The sequence below is a fragment of the Schistocerca americana genome, chromosome 3, assembly GCF_021461395.2.
Source record: "Schistocerca americana isolate TAMUIC-IGC-003095 chromosome 3, iqSchAmer2.1, whole genome shotgun sequence".
Classification (NCBI taxonomy): Eukaryota; Metazoa; Arthropoda; class Insecta; order Orthoptera; family Acrididae; genus Schistocerca; species Schistocerca americana.
Window position 1 is genome coordinate 373981683 of NC_060121.1, and position 24048 is coordinate 374005730.

The following is a 24048-nucleotide window of genomic DNA, read 5'->3' on the forward strand; positions in this document are numbered from 1 at the left end:
GAATTCTTATTTTCTTCTCAATGAGGCAGCTGTATTGGCTGAGCTACTGGTATGGCCCAGTTTGACCCATTTTATTGTGGATCACTTACCCTTGTGCCATTAACTCTGACTGAAAGCCATCTGCACTGGGTGAACATCTACTCCTCAGCATATATGAGGAGTCTGCAGCTTGGGCATCAGCAGCGAGATACCTGTGTCATCAAGGGTTACAACCGTGTGATAAATAATAACAGTCCACCGATGGACGGACGATCATACTGGATATCGTGTGCAAACCTAAAAGCACTTGAATAAGAGATGCAAGAAGTCTGTCTGCACACAGTGGATTGATTGTGCAACCTATAAGGTTTGTTTTCCCAAATGGACCCCAATTCTTTAAACTTAGGAATATGGGTATCAAACCCTGCAAGGTGACCATACGTAATTCAGTCACAGTAGTAGGGCGATTTTGTGAGGGGAGTTAATACTAAGGGTTGTTCTGATAACAGTGGAAGCTTATCCTGGGATAGGACTGCTTTCAGTCACCTCTCACAACGGATGGGAGTTACTGCGAGCCCAATCAAACTCCCAAAATTGCATAGTGGGAGGTGGGTGATGGTGTTATAAAACAGAGGTTAGACTAGCAGCAAGAAAAAGTATGTAATAGTGCAAATGCCAGGATTTGTGTCTGCCAGTCACAATATACTCACAAACGATCTGTGAGAAACCTAGTTTCCATAGACTGTGGAGACCTCTTGTGAGTAACAAAGCATTTTCCACAAAAGTGTGTTTTAAAAGCAGATGTATCTTCTGCATCAAAGAGCAGGAACACCATATGGGAAATGTGGCGCTACCTAAACATTTATTCTACACCAAATTTTTTTTTTTTTTTTTTTTGCTGATTTCTAAGGAGTACAAGTCTGTGAGTGTTTTAACTTCAATCTTGGCAGCACATTACAAATACTGGAGAAAATTATACATAACTTCTAATATTTGTTTCCTGGTATATTAAACTAAGTAGACACACATTTCTGGGGTCCATGAACAATCAATATACAAAAATGACCATTTAAATTAAAAAAAAATTGTACAAAACAACAGCAAGACTCACCTATTCATTGATGCCTGAACATCTTTATCATCCATGAAGCACTCTATATTCATTGGAAGATTCATAGAATTAGCAGACATTTGTTTCTTCAGTTTTTCAACTTCTGTAGTGAGGCGCAGATAAGCTCTGGGATTATTACGAGGATCAATTCGATAACGCGACTGAAAGTCAACACAGAAATGATTTGCTAGTATCTCATCAATGTCCCTGCCACCAAGTTGTGGGTCTGCTGCACTAGCCAACATCTGTAAAGGAATTCAGAACACTGAGAAAACTTGTCTTTTATTCAAACAACTTTAATCCTAAACAAAATTTAGACAACTGAGAATAGTGGCAATAACAGTAGTTTTACTCTAACGACTGCAGAATGCCTATGCATTTGTTTCGTATGGCCCATAGAGCAGTTTTAAATAAATGGGAGATGCTAAGTATTGAAATAATACAAGCCTTGGTGAATTATTTGTGCAAATACTGCATCATGCAAAATTCATTTTCAACCACTGCCAGCCTTTACCATACTTATACCAATTTTTGAAGTGAATGTTATTGTGGTACTGGTATGTAGTGAACAATTGTAAATGAGAAAAGGGTCAACTACTGAATTTGGTTTTCCACAAATATTCCTCTGCACAGTTCATATTTAACTGAACAGTGCCTTTTAGTTACAATTGTTGGCTCCACAAAGGAGTATAGAAAACAATTTCCTTGTAAGTGAGACACTTCAGGGAAAATTGTTCTTATATGCTGAGGAAACTCTCAATTATTACAACAAACATCTGTCATTTTGCCAGCAAACAACCTGCAGAGATGACACCATCAACAAGTAAGTTGAACATCCCTGATGGCCACTAGCGGACAGTCATGCATGCTGTTAAACAAACCTATGGTGAAACTAGCTCTATTACACTGGCTTTAGTACATAAGGAACACCTAAAAAAGGAAAATTTATCCATGTTGCTCCCCACTTTTTTACAATTCATTTACTCAATCAAATTTTAAATCAAACAACCAACAGTCACAAAGAAAATACAATTTTAGCATTTGCGATATTATTAAACATCTGGGTACTTCCGTCACATGACAGGATTAGGCCTGTGATATCTACAACACTTCAATGGGGGTGGGGGGAGGAGAAAGAGAGAGTGTTTCTAACTTTGACAAAAACTTTCTGTGACAAAGTAAATAGTTTCTTCCTTACTGACATACTAGATTAAAACTAAGTCAAGGTTAAGCTCATTTAATACCTGTATCACTGTGTGAAACTTTCAACGTAAGACTATACCTCTTCAAGAGTATATTATGACAGCATTTCAAACAATGGAAAATCCAGGATGGAATGTAACAATTTTGTGAAAAGGAAAGTTGCTACTCACCATACAGTGCTGAGTGGGCACAACAAAAAGACTGTCACAAATATAGCTTTCGGCCAGTAAGGCCTTTGTCAAAATTAGACCCCTCCCCTCCACACACACTGTTGACCTCCACCTCAAAGAATGCGACGTCAGTACCTCTGACCATATCAAATCTACTAATCACCAGAAATACTTCTACTTCAACAGCTGTCACCCTTTCCATACCAAGAAGTCCCTTCCATACAGCTTAGCCACCCACGGTCATCGCATCTGTAGTGACAAGTGGTCCCTCTCAAAATATAACGAGGATCTCCCTGAAACCTTCACAAACCATAATGGTCCTCCCAACCTTCTTCAAAAACAAAACTCCTTTGCCTTATCTTTCCAGTCTCCCACCACCTCACAAAATCCCACCGTTTGGCCAAAGAGGAGCATTACCCTCGTAACTCAATACCACCCAGGACTGGAGCAACTGAATTACATTCTCCACCAGGGTTTTGATTACCTTTCCTCATGTCCTGAAATGAGAATTGTCCTGCCCACTATCCTTCCCACACCTTCCACAGGGGTATTCTGCCGTCCACCGGACCTACACAATATACTCGTCCATCCCTGTTCCCAACCTTTTACCTCGTGGCTCATACCCCTGTAATAGATCTAGATGCAAGACTATCCTATACATCATGTCACCACCACCTACTCCAATTCGGTCACAAACATCACCTAGTCTATCAATGGCAGGGCTACCTGCAAAGCCAATCATGTGACCTAAAAGCTAAGCTGCATTCTATATGGGCATGACAACCATCAAGCTGTGTGTGTCTGCATGAATGGCCACCAACCAACAGACTAGAAACAAGTGGACCACCCTGTTTCTGAGCATGGTGCCAAACATGACATCCTTTGATGACTGCTTCACAGCCTGTGCCATATGGATCCTTCCCATCAACACCAGATTTTCTGAACTGCACAGGACGTAATGTTCACTGTAATATATCCTATGTTCTCATAACCCTCCTGGCCTCGACCATCATTAGTCTTCATCTTATCCCATCCAGCCCCTTCTCTGTCTCCATTCCAGTACTACATAGCCCTCATTCCTCCACTGCACCCAGTCTTTTTACTTCCCTCTTTTCTGCTATCACCCCCCCCCCCTCTCCCCATTGCCCTCCACCTAACCTCCCGACTGCACACAGCTGCCCTACTCTTTCCACTCGTCCTTGCGCACTCGCTACCAGTACGTCACTGTCCGCCATCCCTAACCTACTATTGCTCCCACTCCCCGCACCCACCTCCTCCTTATCCCCACCCAGTCGCCACTCCCATCATGCACTGGCTCTGCTGCTCACAGTGTGTGTGTGTGTGTGTGTGTGTGTGTGTGTAATTTTGACGAAGGCCTTACTGGCCGAAAGCTACATCTGGGAGTCTTTTTGTTGTGCCTACCTACACCTCAGTGTCTCTGCTATATGGTGAGAAGCTACTTTCGTTTTCACAATGTTATTATGACAGCATTTTAAAATTTTAAATTCTGTCAAATGAAATATTGAAAATAAAATTTTTGGTGCCATTGGAAGCAGTAAGATAGGCAATCTGCAACTGGTATTGGGTTCAAAGAATTGTATTTTATTTGGCTGGTTGATTTCGGGGAGGGGACCAAACGACGACGTAATCAGTCCCGTCAGGTTAGGGAAAGATGGGGAAGGAAATCTGCTGTGCCCTTTCAAAGTAACCACCCCGGTATTTGCCTGAAGCAACTAAGGGAAACCACAAGAACCCTAAATCAGGGTGGCCAGACTAGTTTCAACTGCCGTCCTCCCAAATGCAAATCCAGTGTGCTAACCACTGTGTCACCTCGCTTGGTTTATTTCGCCTTCAGCATGAGTCACTATTTAGCTGTTAAAAGTTTAGAGAAAAACTGGAAATTCTTTAACTTAATACATGAGCATATTTCAATAAAATAACTGAACATTGCTTCTTCACTACTGGGTAAACAAAGTCAAGTTTAGAAATTACACTCTAGAATAAGGAACACTAATCAAGTTTATAAAATCTTTATTCTTTGAGATCTAAATGCTTTCTTAAGTAAAATGGTGACTGCACTCTGTTTATAGTTCTGATGTCAGATTTTAAAATTGCTCACTAAAATAAATCTTGTCAGACATCGAAGCACTGCTCTATTGACCTTAATCTTGCTCAGTTCTGAGAGGACTTGTTCTTTATGTTGATTGTGCTTCAGACAGGTGAAGATTAAATGATTAATTTCCCCCACACAGAGTTGTTGCAGTCACAGATGCCAGAATTCCAAAGTTGTAGACAAAATAAATGAGAAACAACACTGCTGTGATTAAATCTCATCCTTATGATTGTCAAAATAGCTCTGCTGTGTACAGACATGCTGTAAACCATGGCACTATAATATTTTCCTTTATTTAAAAATGTTTCCCATTCCTCTTTCCACTAGGCTCTGGCTTCCATTTTAACTTTATGTATGAAGTTGGTGAATGATAACTGAATATCTAAGAAGGCTCCATATAGAGCAGCTTCCTTGGCTAACTGGTTTACAGTTTTGTTAGACAAAATGCCTGTGTGAGCTTTAATAGAAAGTAGATAAATAAATGAATTTCTTCAAGAGTATTCCGTTATTTCATGAGCTATATCGATAACAAATTTATTGCTTTGTAATATAGATCAGAAGCACCTGTACTTACCTTCAGTTTCCCTTTGTGGAAAGCGCAAGCGGAAATCTGCAAGGATGCATGGCCACAGTCAACGAAGACCACATTGCGTGGTTTTTCCTCAGGAGCTGGTAGGTCCTGTTTATAAATGCCATATGCTAATGCTGTAGCGGTAGTCTCATTCATTAGCCTCAAGACATTCAGACCAGCAATGCTAGCAGCATCCAGCAGAGCTTTACGTTCAGCATTAGTAAAAAATGATGGAACCTGTTGAGGAAATTTGGTTTACTTATTAGAAAGTTCCACAAAATTATTTCTTGTGATTATGAACCTTGGAAAGTGAGGATTCTGCATCCATGCTTACATGGACTATTTTATCACTGAGTGGAGTGAAATTTAAAACAACATGTATGGCAAGTTTCAGCATGGTCGAAATTCTGGGGGAACTAATATCAACCATACTGAGGCACCATAATTATTTTTGCATTCGGGAGATATCAGCACTAACATTATGTAAGAGCTGACAGCAACAGAATGCGTTATGCGAGAGTTTTATTGACATAAAAACATAATTATAGTCTCAACTTGGATATTTAACAGTGCAATGTATTTTAGCAAATGTCAGACTGACACTGCACTTTATTTCAAGAAGTGGAGTTACCTTGCAACAAGTTACTAATTTTAGTAATCACTATAAAACTCACCGATATAACACAGTCATTCACTTTAGTTTTCAGTGCCACCTCTGAAATATCTTTCAGTTTGGTAAATAACATTGCTGTTATCTGTTCTGGAGAAAACACATGTTCTTCATCCAAATAATTCACCTATAACAAAAAAAGGAACAATACAAATCTGAAATACACACTGTTGCATACAACCAAGTGCATAGTTAATTGTTCATATGAATTCAAAGCTCATTTCCTCATGTGCAGCGTGTGAATGTGTAGATACCGACTATTACTTCTGAATTCTCATACACTTCTGATAATACCAACACTCTTTCTTTATATAAGCAATGTCATCCTACCAATTATCCACTAAGAAGAACACTAGGTGGTAAAAATTCCTGCCAAGGGCCATATTCCCACAGATGACTTATTATCTGTGGTTATCTGCCACCATGTTACTTTATTAAAGCAGAGTAACAAGATACTGGAGGTACCAGTGGATGGATCCAATGTGAACCAACTGTTCAGGGCTGTTTTACTGAAGCTGGTAGAAGTGGAACGTTGTGGTCTACATTAGATCAATAATGTATTCAAGGGTGGTATTTCTGCAACTCACTGGGATACTATCTTCTACCTTAAAGCTCTGCACACTCTATTCAAAGATCGGCTAGCATGAAGAGCTCACTATCCTTAATATTGCAGCTCTGTTGAGTTTCCTCTAAACTTTTGTTCTACCAAATGGCTTGAGAATTCAAATGTCACACAAAGAGCAACGACAATCACACCAGTACCAAGATATTCATCAAGTGCAGTAACATGTTTGTTATGAGCCTTAGTGCCATTCACCTTCAATGCAGAAACTTCCGTGCATATGCCACGAATCAAAAGGATTCTCAAGCAGAGTAACAAGATACTGGAGATACCAGTGGATGGATCCAATGTGAACCAACTGTTCAGGGCTGTTTTACTGAAGCTGGTAGAAGTGGAAAATCTTGAAGTTTTAACTTCCGTACTTACGTAATACCAACAGAGTGTCAGTCTAAGTGGATGCTGTGAAACTTGAAAGTGTCACATTGATCATTTCAAACAAGTAAAGAAATATATGCCTTGGGGGTGGAGGGGGTAGAGATGGGAGAGAGAGAGAGAGGGGGGGGGGGGAGGGGTGGAGAGAGAAAGAAAGAGAGAGAGAGAGAGAGAGAGAGAGAGAGAGAGAGAGAGAGAGAGAGAGAGAGAGAGGTAGGTTTTGATGTGGGAAATAAAAGAACAGATCCTTCCGGAAATATTTGCAATATTCATCATATCATGTGTAATTGTGCATACATACAATTTCCACTGTATCACCTGTAATCATTCAGCAGTTCAAACAGAATTCAGAACTGTATGGACTGCCTCAACGCTAATATGATGTCAGTATGCTTGCCCTATTTGGTGCACTTTCTCACCTACCCTTCTTGCCTTACTTTTTCCCTTCATTTCGCTCCTGCTTTTGTACAATGAGTATCTTATTTCTCGGAATTTCCATGGGAGGAAGAAGTCCATTTATTATTTTTATTTTGTATTCATACAGTATAATATTTTACTTCCAAGTGTTTATTGTATGGGTAATGTGAACTGAAAACTAGCACATGAATTACATGGAAGAACAGTTTTTTTTGTTAGGCTTCCATTCATATAAATAATACAACAGCACCTGGTCTCACCTATAAGTTCCAGAAGTATTAAGATCGTATTTGACAAAACTGTAGGCACAAAAATTGTTTCCAAAGACTTTCTTGTACAAACACTTGTTCACAACTAGACTGAATAACATACATGTGGAAACACACACTTTTAAGCATGTCACATTGGCTTGTTGGTTGTGGAAGTGCTTATAAATGTTAGCGGCACTGGACTAGCGGCTCGTGTTGACAAGTGCCAGTAATGTTTCAAGACCGATAAACTGGAACAGAATGCAGAACTACAACTTAGTAGATATGTTTGCCAGTGATCCACTGTTGAATGCAAAACTAATTTTTTGTTTTGTTGGCAGTTGATTCAGAGAATTTCAATCTGATGCAAACGATTTAGACAGTGGTAAAATTTCATGATGTTCAAAAAAATGTTAATTTATTTGAGAAAAGCTTGTCTTTTTACTCTTAAGGAACATAAATTGGTTAAAAGCATAATGATAGCTGAATTCCTTTAGTATCAAGAAGTAGGTAAAGCTGCACTTTATTTTGAAAAAAATTATTCTCCCAAAGCCTACTGACATACATACGTTCATGAAAGTTGAATGTAGTCTTGATTACAGCCTCATCAGAACACATTCTGATTTGAGCCAAAGGTAGCTGGTTAAACTTACTGAAGTAAGTGTCTTAGCTATTCCACACCTGCTGCAATAATGATTGAATTCCATGAAGAGAACTTGCCCACAATTACATGAGGCAGTGAAAATATACAGTTGTGCGAAAGAACAGTTATCACTTCTGGATGAAAAATATTCAGACTTCATTTATGAATTAAAATGATAGTCCGTGTGGTTGTAGGGCAAGGCTTTACCGGGAACACAGGGAGGCTATTCGAGAGCCTTACATTGCCAAGCCTATGATGTTATCACACATGGTGAGATACAGAATGTAGCCCTTAGCAAATCTCTCTTACTCGGTATTAGAAGCGCATGCTCTTTTAACCAGTCTTTGGACTGAGGACTACAAAATGTTCAACAATGGCACTGGACCTAAAGTATCATTCGCAGTTTTTGGAAATTTTTCGAAGTACTACAATGGTGGTAATCATGCCATGTTCAATTCTTCTGTCCATTGTTTTCATAAACCAGCATTTTCAAAGCTATGGCACCAATATACTTACAAGCAAAGACCTGAGACATTCCATGACTATACAAATGTGTGAAAGCCACAAAACTCTTTTTCCCCTCCTAATTCGTATCTCAAGTTTAGAGGATAACTTATGGAAGTGGAAAGACGATCAACAGAAATGATGACTGGTGTTCCTGTGCCACTGTATGTTCTCACTGTGTCAGTTAATCATGGCTGAGTTCTATTCATGGAATTCAATCATTACTGCAGCGGCTGCAGAACAGCTAAGTCACTTCTTTTCCTCAAATACTGAAATAAGCTTATCTGGACCCCTTTGGCTCAAACCATAATGACACCTGACTTGAGACTAGGATTAGCTTCCAGGAACATATCATTCAACGGGCCCAGCAAGAATCTTTTGCAGAGGATTTTTTTGGGGGCAGTTTTACTTTCTTTTTGAAACTGAAGGAATTTGGCTGTCATGCTTATTCAACATTTCTTAAATCATTTAAATTTTTTTTTTTTTTGAAAAATCAAGATGTGACATATGTAGAAAAAGAACGAAAGGACCACAAGATTAAAATTTTGAGAATAAACTACCTACACCACAAAAAATTAAAAAGTTTTACATTCAACAGTGGATCATTGGTAAACTTATCAACTAAATTGTAGCTCTTGCATTTCTGTTCCAGTATGTTATTCCGAGATCTCCACTACAACTGGCACTTTTAAATGTCAACACGAGCCACTAGCCCAGTGTTACAGTACTAATGCTTATAAGCATTTCCACAACCACTAAGCCAGTGTGACAGATTCTTAAAAGTGTGTGCGTCCAGAGATTTGTTATTCAGTCTACTCGTGAACAGGTGTTTGTACAAGAACTGAAATCGTCCAGAACAATTTTTGTGCCTACAGTTTTGTCAAATACAACCTTGATATGTTTGGGATTGGTAAGTGAGGCCAAATGCGGTCGTATTGTTTATGTGAACAGAAGATCATCTGCTGACCTAAAAAACTGTCCTTCCACATAACTGAAATACTAGTTTTCAATCTGCATTACCTCTACAACAAACACTCAGGAAGTAAAATTATATTGTATGAGTACAGAATAAAAAGATAAATTGACTTCTTCCACCAATGGAAATTCCAAGACATAACACTCATTGCACAAAAGCAGGAGCCAACTGACGGGAAAAAGTAAGGCAAGAGGGGTAGGTGAAAAGGTAAAAGGAGGACACTATAAGGATCTACATCTACATACATACTCTGCAATCCACCATACGGTGCGTGGCGGAGGGTACCTCGTACCACAACTAGCATCTTCTCTCCCTGTTCCACTCCCAAACAGAACGAGGGAAAAATGACTGCCTATATGCCTCTGTACGAGCCCTAATCTCTCTTATCTTTGTGGTCTTTCGCAAAACGTAAGTTGGCAGCAGTAAAATTGTACTGCAGTCAGCCTCAAATGCTGGTTCTCTAAATTTCCTCAGTAGTGATTCACGAAAAGAACGCCTCCTTTCCTCTAGAGACTCCCACCAGAGTTCCTGAAGCATTTCTGTAACACTTGCGTGATGATCAAACCTACCAGTAACAAATCTAGCAGCCCGCCTCTGAATTGCTTCTATGTCCTCCCTCAATCTGACCTGATAGGGATCCCAAACGTTCGAGCAGTACTCAAGAATAGGTCGCACAAGCATTCTATAAGTGGTCTCCTTTACAGATGAACCATATCTTCCCAAAATTCTACCAATGAAACGAAGACAACCATCCGCCTTCCCCACAACTGCCATTACATGCTTGTCCCACTTCATATCGCTTTGCAATGTTACGCCCAAATATTTAAATGATGTGACTGTATTAAGCGCTACACTACTAATGGAGTATTCAAACATTACGGGATTCTTTTTCCTATGCATCTGCATTAATTTACATTTATCTATATTTACAGTTAGCTGCCATTATTTACACCAATCACAAATCCTGACCAAGTCATCTTGTATCCTCCTACAGTCACTCAACGACGACACCTTCCCGTACACCATAGCATCATCAGCAAACAGCCGCACATTGCTATCCACCCATCCAAAAGATCATTTATGTAGATAGAAAACAACAGCGGACCTACCACACTTCCCTGGGGCACTCCAGATGATACTCTCACCTCCGATGAACACTCACCATCGAGGACAACATACTGGGTTCTACTACCTAAGAAATCTTCGAGCCACTCACATACTTGGGAACCAATCCCATATGCTCGTACCTTAGTTAGGAGTCGGCAGTGGAGCACCGAGTCAAACGCTTTCCGGAAGTCAAGGAATATGGCATCCATCTGATACCCTTCATCCATGGTTCACAAGATATCATGTCAAAAAGGTCGAGTTGCATTTTGCAGGAGTGATGCTTCCTAAAGCTGTGCTGATGCATCAACAGCAACTTCTCTGTCTCAAGGAAATTCATTATATTCGAACTGAGAATATGTTCGAGAATCCTGCAACAAACCGATGTTAAGGATATTGGTATGTTATTTTGAGAATCCGTCCTTCTACCCTTCTTGTATACAAGCGTCACCTGCGCTTTTTCCAGTCGCTCGGGACTTTACGTTGGGCAAGAGATTCGCGATAAATGCAAGCTAAGTAAGGAGCCAATGCAGTAGTGTACTCTCTGTGAAACCAAATTGGAATCCCATCAGCATCTGGCGATTTATTTATTTTCAGCCCATTCGGCTGCTTCACAACCCCAGGAATGTCTATTATTACGCCCTCCACACGGAAATCTGTATGAGACTCAAACGGCGGGATGTCTGTACGATCCTCCTGCGTGAAAGACTTCTCAAATGCTAAATTTAAAATTTCAGCTTTCATATTGCTGTCTTCTGTTGCCAGGCCAGACTGATCAGTGAGTGAGTGGATGGAAGCCTTCGACCCACTTACCGATTTTACATATGACCAGAATTTCCTTGGGTTTTCAGCAAGATCTTTTGCTAAGGTATGATGTACAATTATGCATGATATAATGGATACTGTAAATATTTCCAAAAAGATCTGTTGTGTTCTCTCCCGTACCTCAGTTGAGTAATGTCAGAATGTCATCTGTTTTGATGTCATCATAACCAGTTTCATTTTCTACTTGCCAAAGAAGCGTATCTGCTCATGGTTTGAAGTGGAGTTTCTTAGCACCGGCAATAAATCAATGTACATTATACAGATCCTGAATGTAAGAACTAAGCAACAGTTTTCATATGTCATTAGTTAGCGTACAAATGATAAATAAAGTAGAGATTTCTGAACTGGTACTATCAGGTAAGTCATAAATACAAGTTTTCTTTCTACTGGCATTGCTTATCATGGGGACAACTTAAGCAAATAACTACTGAAGTTATAGTCTCAAAGGTATGAATTACACAACAACACACAAAAGTTTGTTCCACTGTAAAATGTCTTTGTTGTGTACTGATGAATGGGATAGGCAGCTATGACCATAACTACCAGTCAATTTTCAGTCTCTATTGGAGTGTCATACAACTACTTCGGGTAGAGATAGCGGTCAAGTGTGTTTGAGCTGCGATTCCTTGTACGATTGTGTGTGTTTTTTTCTCTAAGGTTTTTGCTGGAAGCTTGGCGTGAAACAATCTTTGTTATTGTTGTCATCTGTAACTCAATGTGTCATCTTAATGGGGATTAGCAATCTATCCTTTTCGTAAGTGTATATTCCAACCCGGACTTGACATTACTCCATTAACTTTAATAATAAAGCCTAGAAGCCTACAATTTATTAAGTGCATAAGGCAACTATGACAAGAAAATGAAATTTATTAGAAACATACTGATTTTTCCATAAATTCTCTTTATCTGCCCATTTGCCCTAGAATATTTTGATTCCCCCCCCAATGACACAGAGAGAGAGAGACAGACTGGAACGTGTATTTATGTGTGATTTTTTTTAGAGAATCTACCCCCTGTCTTATTCACACAATCTCCATATTTGCAGTTCTTTTCCAGTCACACACTGTTCTTCATAAAATTATTTTCTGGCATAATTATTTGAACTGTCACAAGGAATTACATCTGATTAAAGGTGATACAATATACTCTTGCAAAGAATTGTAATTGTCACAGAAAAAAAAGCACTGACTCTTTCCACATCCCAGAGACTCCTCTCCAAGAGATCCATGGAAAACAAATGTAATGTAAATGGATTTGCAAATGAATTGCTCTTCATACAAGAGTTCAAAGGAGAGAAAAATGGAAAGGAAGTATTGAGAAAACTACGAAGAAATTTCCATACCAAACGTCTGTGGGGAAATTAACACTTATTACATCAAATTTAGTCATTTGTGAACTTACCTTAACACCTATTCCGCCATTCCCATGCTGAACAATCCTGTATGGTAAATGCTTCACTTCCTGCTGTATGTATGGGTCACTAAATTTTCGACCAAGAAGTCTTTTAAACCCATATATTGTATTTTTCATGTTTGTTACCATTTGGTTCTTTGCTGCGACGCCCAATATTCGATTTTTCCCACTGAATGCGACGCATGATCTGTAAATTAAACAGAAAAACACGGCGACTGAATATCACATTTGTAACGCTCATCGAATAAACAGTACTATATTCTTGACTGTATGCTTTAAAAATTTTTGAACACTGTAATGTCAACTACCTTACGAACTATAAACAACTTACGGCCATAAATATCAATATCAATTCGACACAAGAAACCCTCATTTTCCACATTAGCAAACGGACTGGTAAGCTCTAACAGAGATTTCTTTAGTTGCCTTCCGTAAACGGAAAGCGCCTTAGCAAAACAAGGTGCCACCTACTGTCGGTCTCCATGGCCATGACCATAAATAGCAAAGAATCACTTTCTACCCAAGAAAGGCATATGAAAAATCTTAGGAATGAATCACCTATTACAATAATATTATCACTAGGTGAGTCATTTTTCGGCTCGATTGCACAAGCTCAGGGTTAACCTTGATCTACATTAACTCATAAACCACGATCTGTAACAGTAGGTTAAAACATGACTTTCCCCTGTCAAATACTGAAATACTAGATGTCAGTGACGAATGTACTTACGGTGTTGCTCGCAAACTGTAATCATTCGCAATAGTTTCAATTCCACCAGCTCTTGCCACTGCTATATAACACGATTCGTTGCCAAAATCAATTCCTATAACGGACATTGCGGCCATTTCACAGCTTAAAAATATTTACCAACGCTGTGAAAGCGCAAATACGTTACACGGAATCAACCACCAACAAACAACAACAACAAATGCTCGAGCTATGCAGCAAAAATCCGGCAAATCATCCACCGGCACAGATACGAAATTTCTGGCACATAGAACAACCAACCACTGTCCACTACGATCGCGAAGACAGAAGAATGTTCCAGACACCAATTTTCAGCACTGGAGCGCTGGTCTCTGTACTGCTTGTTAAATACTCTGGTTCATGGAATCATATATGCGGTAGCATAGATACTGTACCAATTCCAGTAAGGTATAGGAGTAGAGAAGGCTTCGAATCGATGAACTTCTTTGGTGAAGCGTCTTATCTCACTCCGCGCATTTTTAACGAATCAGCGGCTCGCTTACAGACACGTGACTGGGAATCTTGATTTCGTTGGTCATTACTGAGAAAAACACAAGAATATGAAATCTGTTTGAAAACAATCATGTGAAAGAGAGAAATTTTTATTTGTTTATCTTTGAACAACATAGTTTTCAGCATTGCTATGGATTTAATATATTTCTACTGGTCGGTTGCAGAAATTGTTGAAGAGATGTTTACTGTGTTTGGGACAAGACTACATTGATTTTTAAAATGTCTCTCGGCGGAAAGTCGGCCTTTGGACAGCGAATTGAGGTCAGAAACATCACTATAGCTTGCATATATCCTGTTGCACTGCTGTGTTATTCTAGACATTGAATACATGTAGCAGATAGCGAGAAATACCGAGGCCATTGACATTTTTGTGGGGAAAAATTCTTCATATTCTTTTTGAGTATTGCAACTTCTTACATTCGTGAAACCGCTAACAATAATTGTGTAGAGTGGTTGGAGCCTAAGTCTAACTGTTGTGATTTATGTTTTCTTGTGTATTTTTGTCACATTGAGCACGAATATGTCAATAGTTCTTTGTAAGCCCCATCCTCTCAGTGCTTGCACCCTCCAATACTTTTGACTTTACATTTCGTAGACACCTATGTGTAAATGATATTAGAAAGTGGTTTTAAATATTAAAATGTAATTCTGGATTAATGAATCTATTCATACAACGTCAGTACAGTGATATTGATAGCAACCTCAGATTTATTGCAGGTGAAACAGCTAGGTTGTCTGTGCTAAAGGAAAAGGGCTGCACAAAAATCCAGTTAGTTGTTGATGAGATTTCATTGTGATGTGTAGATTCACAATATGCTTTAAATGTTCAGTAATATGAAACAGTTCACACTCTCCTAAAGGAGGAAAGTAGTTATAATTGCAGTGCCAATGATTCACAATTTGGAGATGTACAGATACTTGCTTGTAACAGTTTGTGGGGGATATGAATGATTGCATAAGCTCAGTCATAGCTAAAGTGAGTGGCAGACTTCAGCTCAATGGTATGCTACTAAGGAAAAGCAATCAGCTTATGAAGGAGATAATTTGCAAACAATTGTGGGGCTCATCCTGGAATATTTCTCAAGTGCATGGGACCCATTAGGACTAAAAAGAGGGTGGTGAATCAACACAAAGAAGCATTGTGTGAATAGTCACCAGTTTGTTTGACCAAGTCAGAGTGTCACAGAAATCCTGAAAAATGTGAACTGGCTGGTGCTGGGAGATAGATGTCAGCTATCCCATGAAAGTCTACAGGCAGAATTTTGAGAACAAGTATAAATGAGGAATATACTATACCACCCTAGGCCTAAATGTAACTCCTGTTGGAACCACGAAGAGGAGATTAGACTAATTACAGCATGCACGGAAACATGATTGATTTTTAAGCAATGTTTCCATCCTCCTTATGTGAATGAAATGGGAAGAAACCCTAATAATGTAAAGTACAGTGCACTTCACTCTGCGTTATGTAGTGTGGATGTAGATATAGAATTTAGGCATGGTAAGGGCCACAGACTGACTGGGAGTACTTGATAATAAATAATAAGAGTTTTGTAAGCCATTGAATGTGTAGATGAATTACTTACCTTATGATTCAACACTATTACGAAAAGGAGAGTTGCTACTTATCATCACATAGCAGAGATGCTGAGTCGCATATAGGCACAAAAGAAAGACTTTCAGAAAATGAACTTTTGGCCAGTGAGGCCTTCGTTATTCATTGGCAATAGACCACTCTCTCTCTCTCTCTCTCTCTCTCTCTCTCTCTCTCTCTCTCTCTCTCTCTCTTTTCCCTCCTACAACTAATATTTTGTCAAAATGTGAGTTGTAATTATATAGGGCTTATTTCGTTTAAGTAGGTTGCACTTGAAATCCTGTAAATTTATAACTTTCTGTGATTCAAGTTTGATTATTATTTATGAAAAAGCCCATTAGGTCTACACAGAGTACTTAGATAGGGGTATTTGTCTTCCTTTATGCCCTTATTTGTTTCATTCTCCCCTCATGGGCTTCAAATTTATTGTTGATGACATAACTGTTCACATCATAATGTCATGTACTGGATTATTCGATGGAGGTTTTTATAACGTTCCACTGGTGAGCTAATTTATAAAACTAAGTGGAACATGTACCTATAATATAAATTATAATCGGATGTGTGTCACCATTATACCTCTAACACATGCTTCTTCAGAATATGATGTGTAGCATGCAACTAACCAACCAGTTTCAAGTAAAACATATTAACTTTTGTCCTAATTATAATTTTTTGCCCACAGACAGGGTTGTTCCTTCGCTAGTAATAATATCTATGTAAGAATAGAATGCTAGTAGTAGCAGAGGCAAAAGAAGCAACACCTGTAAAATTTGTATCCTGTACTTCAATTGATCTATATATGTCTACTGAAGAATAGGTTACTAATGCTAATGAAGAAGAATAAATTGATGTAAGTTTAATTTGTTTCGCGTACTGTGTTTAAGCTATACAGATCAAACGAAGTTCCAGATACAACTCATATATATGTCAACTGAAGTATTCCATGCGAACATTACTTCTATCCCTTTTTTCTGTATTTTTTACAGAAGTGCTAGGACTGAAACTAGTGATATACTTAACATTATGTTTGAAATATTAGTGGATGTGATATATGTCTACCATCTGTTTTCTCTCGCCTGCATTACTTTGTTTACGAATACTTGTCTTTGCTGTTAAATCTGCGTAATAAATCATCTCTGCCAAATTCTGACGTCATTGGTCAAAGCTGATGGGTTGTATCCCGTTCTTCAGTAGTCTCGAAATATCTGGCCCAGTGTGACACACAGGTGACTGAAAAAGGAGGAGCCAAGAACTCTATGAAATTAGGCAGCAAGCTAATATTGTCCACAAAATATAGGCAAGAAATGTTATATGATTAAGGCATGTGATATTCAGGACTCAGCACTTTTGAACCGAGTTGTGATGATTGAAATGTCCAGAGAACAAGTCCACTCAGCAGATCCTGGACTTGATAACTATATTTACATACTTTGCAAACCACTGCGAAATGTGTGGTAGAGGATAACTTCCCATTTTACCACATATTAGGGTTTCCTCCCATTCCATTTGCTTAGGGAGCGTGAGAAGTGTGACTGCTTAAATGCCTGTATGTCCTGCTGTAGTTAGTGTAATTTTTGTATTTGTGGACCCTATGGGAGTGATATATACGGAAGACCATTGACATTCAAAACATCTTCCAGTCATCTCAGAATGGATAAATACAGGTCCTGTATGTTTTGCAAGGGAATCTATCATTCCTCCTGCAAAATAGTGGCATGTTCAGATAATGGTGATAGAGGTAGATAATGAACACGCACCCTTCTCTCCAAAGTAGACCATAAAGGCTCCATAATATCTAGATCTGGTGGCTGTGATGGTTAGGGGAAATGCAGCAATTGGTCTTGTGCTCACAAATCTAGATCTGGTGACTGTGATGGCTAGGGGGAATGCAGCAATTGGTCTTGTGCTCACAAAACCAGTCCTGGAGAATGCTAACTGTATGATCAGGGATTCTGTCTCTCAGCACACAGTATCACCGTTGGAGAACAAACATTGTACCATGGGATGGATCTGATGAGCCAAAATGGTCACATAATCCGTGGCAATAATGTGACTTTGGAGAGTAACCTTTGGGCCCATTGAGTATCGTGATATGGCTGCCCAAATCATCACCAAATACCATCATGTTTCAGTCTTGGTACGTGAAGTTGGCCAGAAGTTTGGAAACTGTGAAACGAGACTCATCCGACCAAATGACTTTCTTCCATTGCTCCATGATCACAGTTTTTTTGCTTCAGCATTACCTTTTCCTGTTATGAACATTTGAATCATTTATGATGGTGACAAAATAAATCTCGGGTGAACAGCCTGCCGTCTGGGCGCTGCATCCTGGGTCTTCTCATTCAGGAGGCTCTGCCGGCACCGCTCTTGTTATTCTTCCCTCCTTCCCCGAAGTTGGTACACTCTGGGGAATATCCTGTTTCTTCTTAATCCGTGTGATTGCGGGTTCTCACGCCTTGCTAAGGATGTAACCGCTGTCACGATTTAGTTGTGGCTCTCTTACTCTGATCTCTATGGCTTCTTTGATGACACAGTCCCAGTATTTGGAAGTCTGTGTCAGGACTTAGGTTTGGTCATAATCCCTTCTGTGGAGTTCCGACAGTCAAGTTCCGTTACAAGAATCCTTGAAACTCATCAGCCAGAACCACCAACCTTTTCAGACATGTTCTGACATCAACTTACTTCTTATTTGACGGTGAATACTAGAATACTACGAGCAGACAGAAGGAGTAGCTATGGGGAGTCCACTCTCACCCGTTGTCGCAAATATGTACATGGAACATTTCGAGAAGGAAGCTCTTGAATCAGCACATCTAAAACCCACCTGTTTCTTTAGATATACGGATGATACCTTCGTTATCTGGCCACATGGTAGAGAGAAACTGGCAGACTTCCTCACACATCTCAACTCCAGACACGAGAATATTAAGTTCACCATGGAGATCAAAACGGATGGGATGCTCCCTTTCCTAGATGTTTTGATTAGAAGACGAGCTGATGGCACTTTGGGCCACAGCATGTATAGGAGGAAGATGCACACTGATTTGTACCTACATACGGATAGCTGCCGCCACCCGGAACAAAAGAATGGCGTGCTCAAAACTCTTGTACACAGAGCTCACACCATCTCCGACAGGGACAGTCTCCAACAAGAATTCCGTCCGGCCATCCTGATTTAGGTTTTCAGTGATTTCCCTAGATCACTCCAGGCAAATGCCGGGATGGTTCCTTTAAAAGGGCATGGCCGACTTCCTTCCCCAACCTTCCCTAATCCGAGCTTGTGCTCCGTCTCTAATGACCTCGTTGTCGATGGGCCGTTAAACACCAATATCCTCCTCCTCCTCCTCCAACAAGAATTGGACCATCTGAAGACCGTGTTTCAGAGGAAACCATCTTCCATCCTCCAAGCAAAACCAAGAGCCTTCTTGGTAGTGTCAAGGACAACCTTGTTCTACGTAAATCAGGGGTTTATCAGATACCTAGCCAATGCAGTAGTGTATACATTGGGCAGACCATTCGTACCATTGAGGACCGGTGCTGAGAACATCAACGGCACACTAGACTTCAACAGCCCAGTAAGTCGGCAATCACTGAGCATTGCTTGTTGGAACTCCACAGAATGGATTATGACCAAACCAAAGTCCTGACACAGACTTCCAAATACTGGGACTGTGTCATCAAAGAAGCCATAGAGATCAGAGTAAGGGAGCCACAACTAAATAGTGACAGCGGTTACATCCTTAGCAAGGCGTGGGAACCCGCGATCACCTGGATTAAGAAGAAAAAGGATATTTCTCAGAGCGTACTGACTTTGAGGGAGGAGGGAAGAATAATGAGAGCGGTGCCGGCAGACTCTCCTGAACGAGAAGACCTAGGACGCAGTGCCCAGACGGCAGGAGAACGGATGCTGTACATGGACCGCGTGTGGGGCGCACTGACTCATAGGAAGCGCCTGAGGGAGGAGCGGGAGGGGGATTGTCCTATATATACGTGGCGCTGGCCCACCGCTGGTCAGTAAATCAGCGCACCTGATGATGGCAACTCAGTCGATTGCCAAACTATTGTGTCCTATGCTCACTCATACCAGGCTGTTCACGCAAGAATTATTTCGTCATAAAATACGCCTGCAGAAATTGAAGAATCACATTTATGATGGTCTTGGGATTCCAGCTAGCCAAGCAGTTCCTTGGTTTTGGAGCTTCCGTAGTTGTTGCTTTGGTGCTGACAGGGTTCGCAAGTATGACATTCAGTTCTCCAATGAATTTTGCGTCTGCCGTCCTATTTTTCATCATAATCCTCTTCAACAATTATCCATCGCTTTCACTCAACACACACTTTTGAATCATTCTTGTAAACTCACAGGTATTTTGGGAGATCCTAAACTGACCATTTCAGAATTTAGTCATATTTGGTACATATTTCAGTAGTGAAACTTTCAAATAGTACTGTTCTAACTCTTACCGTTTTTGAGAAATTCAGATTTTTGGCTCAAGGGTGTGTACCCTGTTATTAGTCAGGCACCAGCTTCCTTCTCAGAGATCCACAACTTTGTAATGAGTTTCTCTACTTCACGAATTGACCGTCAGACCTCACTTTTTTATGCCTCAAGTACGTAGGACAATAAGTTGATGTAATGTATAAAAGGTAGGATATATCATTCAGATTGTTTATGAAAAATGTTGAAACTTGCACTTTGACGAATCTGAGCTTCAAATTTATGATATTTTTTTTTTTTTTTTTTTTTTTTTTTTTTAACTTTGTACAAGGAAACAGTACAGACTTCAGCTTGTATATTGTAACTCTTTAATCGTAGTATTAAGTATAAATAATAGTGAATACCATTTGACGCTGCAGTTAATATTTCTTGCTTAAAGATAGCTAGACCAAAAAAAGGTCAAACGTGATGAACTTCGAAGTGGGGGGGGGGGGGGGGGGGGGGCAACATGTATACAGTTTTGAAGCTCAACTCTCTTTTTTTTGTTAAATGTCGTACACATCTGACAGCAAACTTAAATGCAAAGAAGAATATCATAACTAACTTGATTTATTGGCAAAGATTAAAATGAAAATGCCACTCACACGTATACCATCCACATTCAAGACTACAGGGAATTATTAATTAAAAACCATGTGTATTCCTGGAAAAATTGTTCGTAAAATATATGTTGTTGACTGGTAAGTCAGAACTGTAAACAAGTGAGAGCTGAAAACATTTATCAGTCATTTTTCTTAATATACAGGGGGTGTCTAGAAGGCAAGTTGAATGATTTTTTCCTGCCAACCTGGAACGTTGCAGTGTTGCAACTGGTGGGGGAAACATTGGTGGGGAGTCTTGGGGAGGCGATGCATTCTTCGCCAGTTGCCTGGTGGTTGTTGCCGAGTGCTGATTGCTCGTAGTATGTATATGTGTTCGAGTGACATATCGGTAGATCAAAATGTCACGATTCACTGAACAGTGACATGCCATTAAATTCTATGTTACATTAAGGAAATCAGGCTCCGATACTATCTCAATGCTTAAACGAGCTTATGGGGATGATGTGCTGTCTCACACTGCCTTCATTGTTAACAAGTTCCTGGCCACGCAAGCTGTGGAAATGTTGTCACAACCACCATACAGTTCCGTTCTGGCACGTGCAACCTTTGTTTTGTTTCCTTGTATAAAGAGAATCTTAAAGGGCCATCATTTTTGGATGATAGATGCTGTGAAAGTCGCCACGATGAGGTGTCTGATCAACATGATCCAGGAAGCCTATCAGAGCTGGCAGAATCGCTGGTCAATAAATTGTTCTTTACAGATTTATTCAACTTATTTTCCGGACAACACCCTGTATATGTTGTATTTCACTGTTATGTGCCTTTTCAGTAAAGAGTTACAAGAGGCAGCTGGGATGCATAAATGTGGTGACGTATCATTACTCTGTTTCTGTAAATTAAAAAGACCACATCAGTGAAGTAAAATACAAGATGCAAGCAATAATGAGAGATATTAATAATTGTTTATGAGTATATTGGTATATATAGACACCAAAATTCTGTAAAGAACACTTTCATAAACAAATTCAAATATAGAAAATGATTTTGTATTCTAAAAACTCTCCCACCCTGCATATAACATTATTTTCCTGGACATCTTGATTCAGAAATGAAATAATTTCACATAAAGGCAAAAGATAAGATCTTTTCATTGCTTTTATTGTCGAGTTTATACAACTGTGCATTGTGACCGTGTAATGATGCGACATCCACATTGCATATAACACATTGGAGAAGGGCCCCAAACAGCATCTTTTCTACTAGGCCGTGAAAGGAATTGTGGTTCAGCAGGAGGTATGCAGTTAGTCTCAACACCTTTAAAATCACATGATAGCTGGGAAATGTGTCCTGTGTAACAGTTTTCATTGTATTTAAAAGCCACATATTGCTCCACCAACAGCTTTTCCAATGAAGCATTTTCATGAGCTGCCATAGCAGCAATGGACCCATCTGCATGTATTGAAAGTCTCTTCATTGAAACACTGTTAGTACCAGTGACTAGAAATGCATGGTGTGATTGTGTTCCTGGTACTGTCCTTGCTGCTTGTACCTGCATTCCAAGACACCTTCATAATATATGATCTCTTGTGAAGAAACAAAGAACATGTAAATACACTATATTTTGTGGAGTGCCCGTATGTACAGGTCTCCAGGTGTCGAAATGTAATTGGATAATGATGTACATTGCAACCTGACTGTGTTGGCTAAGCTTTTTACAGTGCAATCAATACGGTCACAGGGACTCTTTTCACGCCACAAAGCAAAAAAGTGCCTTTCTGCTTTAATCCTAAAGTCTTTTGGGTTGTAAGTCAGGTTTGTGAGATTCTTGTAATTTTTGTACTGTGATTCAGCATCTTCACCAGAATATATAATTTTTTAATCCGTACATCTGTAAGCTGCAGTTTGACGTTGTTAACAAAATGTCTCGGGAAAACATGCATAACTGTGGCATTGTGCTGCATGTGATCTGATATACAGTATATGCTCAAAGATTTTACAGAATTGTGAAATTTGTGATATACTACAAATGGACGCACTATTGACTGAGAATTATTCCGGTAATATCCCTGTACCTCATATTGTATCAAATAACTATAATTTTCAGTGGTGTCTAGAATAACTATGATTTCAAAATGGGCCAAATTTTCCTTACATTATTGAAAGTACGAAGAGTGCCCTTTTGTTATATAATGGTGCTGTTGCAGAACATTGATTGTCTTGACTAGATTTTTCACAGAAATCTCTTACAGGCAGCTGAAGTGTGACTTTGGTGGTTCTGTCTGTATGCATCCACTTACGAAAGCTGACATCATTATCACCTTTCAGATCCAACTCAGATTCCTGTCCAATGAATTCTTGTACAGTGTCCTTCCCAGGGCATTGAATACACATGCAGTTTCTGTTGTATAGAATGTGCATCATACAGTTTCTGTTGTATAGAAAGCTCTGGTTGAAAATTACGAACTAGTGAGGAATAAAGGAGACAACTCACGGAACGGCAGTGTCGTTGAAAGTCACACAAAAGGTACAGAGCTTGGCTAGCTTTCGCAATGCACTTATTTTTATTAGCTCTAGGAAAAAAATAGATACAGACACCAGCGCACGCGCCTGTCTCCTTGCATTAAGCGTAAAGAGCTGGCAGTCGACGGAGCTCCAATGTTGGGAGAAGCACACGCGCGCATGTGTGCGTGTGTGCCATATCGCTTTTTTCAGCAAGATCTTGTAATCAGGAAATGAAGCCCTGCCACCAACAGGTGTGAACCACTTTGGCTTCAACTCACAAAATTTAGAAAAAGTGATCTTATTTTGAGTCTGCTTACAAAATTCAGTGTACAGTTCTTTCAGATCAACTAAAGTAATTCTTCTTTGCATGTGAAGCTTCTTGTTATATATCATTAAGAAAATATAATCTTTCGTTTGTGCACAAAGTCTTGAAAATTGTCATTTTCATAAAACTTCACTACCTCTTGTTTTATAGTTTCAGTTAATAGATTTTCACCATTCCTGCATTCTGGAGAAGAGAGTATACAAATGCTGTCTTTAACTTTTCTTGCTGCACACACCACATGCTCTGTGAGGTCAAAGGTACTTCTCTGGCAGTGCTCCATGATGATGTAGCAACTGTTAAAAACTTGAATCTGTTCATCATGAGTTGAACTTCTACATTTTTAAATGAGCAGCTCCATTACATCAGAAAAATCTGTCCATTGTTG

At 39.6% G+C, this 24048-nt stretch overlaps 2 protein-coding genes across 2 annotated transcripts in view; one reads left to right on the plus strand and one right to left on the minus strand.

The window, feature by feature from the left end:
* LOC124605216 (heat shock 70 kDa protein 4) overlaps positions 1–14025 on the minus strand; it is a 73083-nt gene extending 59058 nt beyond the window's left edge. Inside the window, exons 1-5 of the mRNA XM_047136762.1 lie at positions 13672–14025; positions 12930–13128; positions 5822–5944; positions 5151–5384; positions 1091–1335 (exon numbers count right to left, since the gene is read on the minus strand). Coding sequence (XP_046992718.1) covers positions 1091–1335; positions 5151–5384; positions 5822–5944; positions 12930–13128; positions 13672–13787 — 917 coding nt within the window. The 5' untranslated portion in view covers positions 13788–14025. The remainder of the gene's footprint in view (positions 1–1090; positions 1336–5150; positions 5385–5821; positions 5945–12929; positions 13129–13671) is intronic.
* Positions 14026–14219: 194 nt separating this feature from the next.
* LOC124605393 (serine/threonine-protein kinase PLK4) overlaps positions 14220–24048 on the plus strand; it is a 234523-nt gene continuing 224694 nt past the window's right edge. The window contains exon 1 of the mRNA XM_047137037.1: positions 14220–14463. Within this exon, the coding sequence (XP_046992993.1) occupies positions 14422–14463 (42 nt within the window). The 5' untranslated portion in view covers positions 14220–14421. The remainder of the gene's footprint in view (positions 14464–24048) is intronic.